At 45.0% G+C, this 776-nt stretch overlaps 1 protein-coding gene across 1 annotated transcript; it reads right to left on the bottom strand.

Annotated features, from left to right (window-relative positions):
- Positions 1-627: 627 nt before the first annotated feature.
- On the bottom strand, positions 628-772 carry FIBRA_09333 (uncharacterized protein; the record flags this gene model as incomplete). The annotated part of the gene is made up of 2 exons (XM_012321645.1): positions 628-704; positions 748-772. The coding sequence occupies 2 exons, from the start codon at positions 770-772 to the stop codon at positions 628-630; spliced, it is 102 nt and encodes a 33-aa protein (XP_012177035.1).
- Between the last annotated feature and the right edge of the window lie 4 nt (positions 773-776).

Genomic DNA, 776 nt, shown 5'->3' with positions numbered 1-776 from the left:
CCGCCGGCTTGGCTTTCGACACTGTTGTCAAAAAGCTCACACACATGCCTCTGCAGCTGTACACGTTGATGCGCATGCCCTCTGTCATGAACGTGGATGCAGTTTCTCTGCATCGATGGGCCACTAGACGGACTCGGAAGAGGGGTCGACCTCCATAGGTAGGTAGCGAGATAGCATGCGCGGCGCGATCGCACGATCGCACGCGCATGTAGTAGTGTCCGTTCACGCATGTATATACTACTGTTGTTGTGCGCAGGACCTCACCATTGATTGAGATACTAACTTACTAACTATGATTCTTACAATCCTAGACTTGAGTGAATTTTGACTGATTGTGTGAGGCCTCAACAAGTGTGATTTCAGCAACTGACATATCTGCACTCAATGGGTTCTGTTGCACACACACACTCACACTTAGAATAGTTAGTAGCATAGAAATTATGTATGTTTGACTGCATGATTCACCAGTTGTAGTCTGGTCAATCATGCAGTCATATGTACATAATTTCTACAATGTGGTCATTACAATAATAAAATTAACATAGACTTACCAGGGAGGCTATGCCTCTAGATTCCAAATGTCAAGGCTAGACAGGCATGGAAAATGCCACTTGTAAAATAGAATGATCACTTACCAGATTTCAAAACAAGATACTGATCGGTTCCGGCCCAATCGCACATAAATGTTGGAGCCGGAGCGAGCACTGCAAAGTGAGTAATGATCTATGTTTTCGTTGCTCGGCTTACCATACAGTTCAGCGCTCAGGCTCATACTT

This window comes from Fibroporia radiculosa, assembly GCF_000313525.1.
Source record: "Fibroporia radiculosa TFFH 294 genomic supercontigs, scaffold29027, whole genome shotgun sequence".
Taxonomy (NCBI): domain Eukaryota; kingdom Fungi; phylum Basidiomycota; class Agaricomycetes; order Polyporales; family Fibroporiaceae; genus Fibroporia; species Fibroporia radiculosa.
Note: the sequence above shows the minus strand (reverse complement) of the source record. Positions and strands in the feature narration are given on the sequence as shown.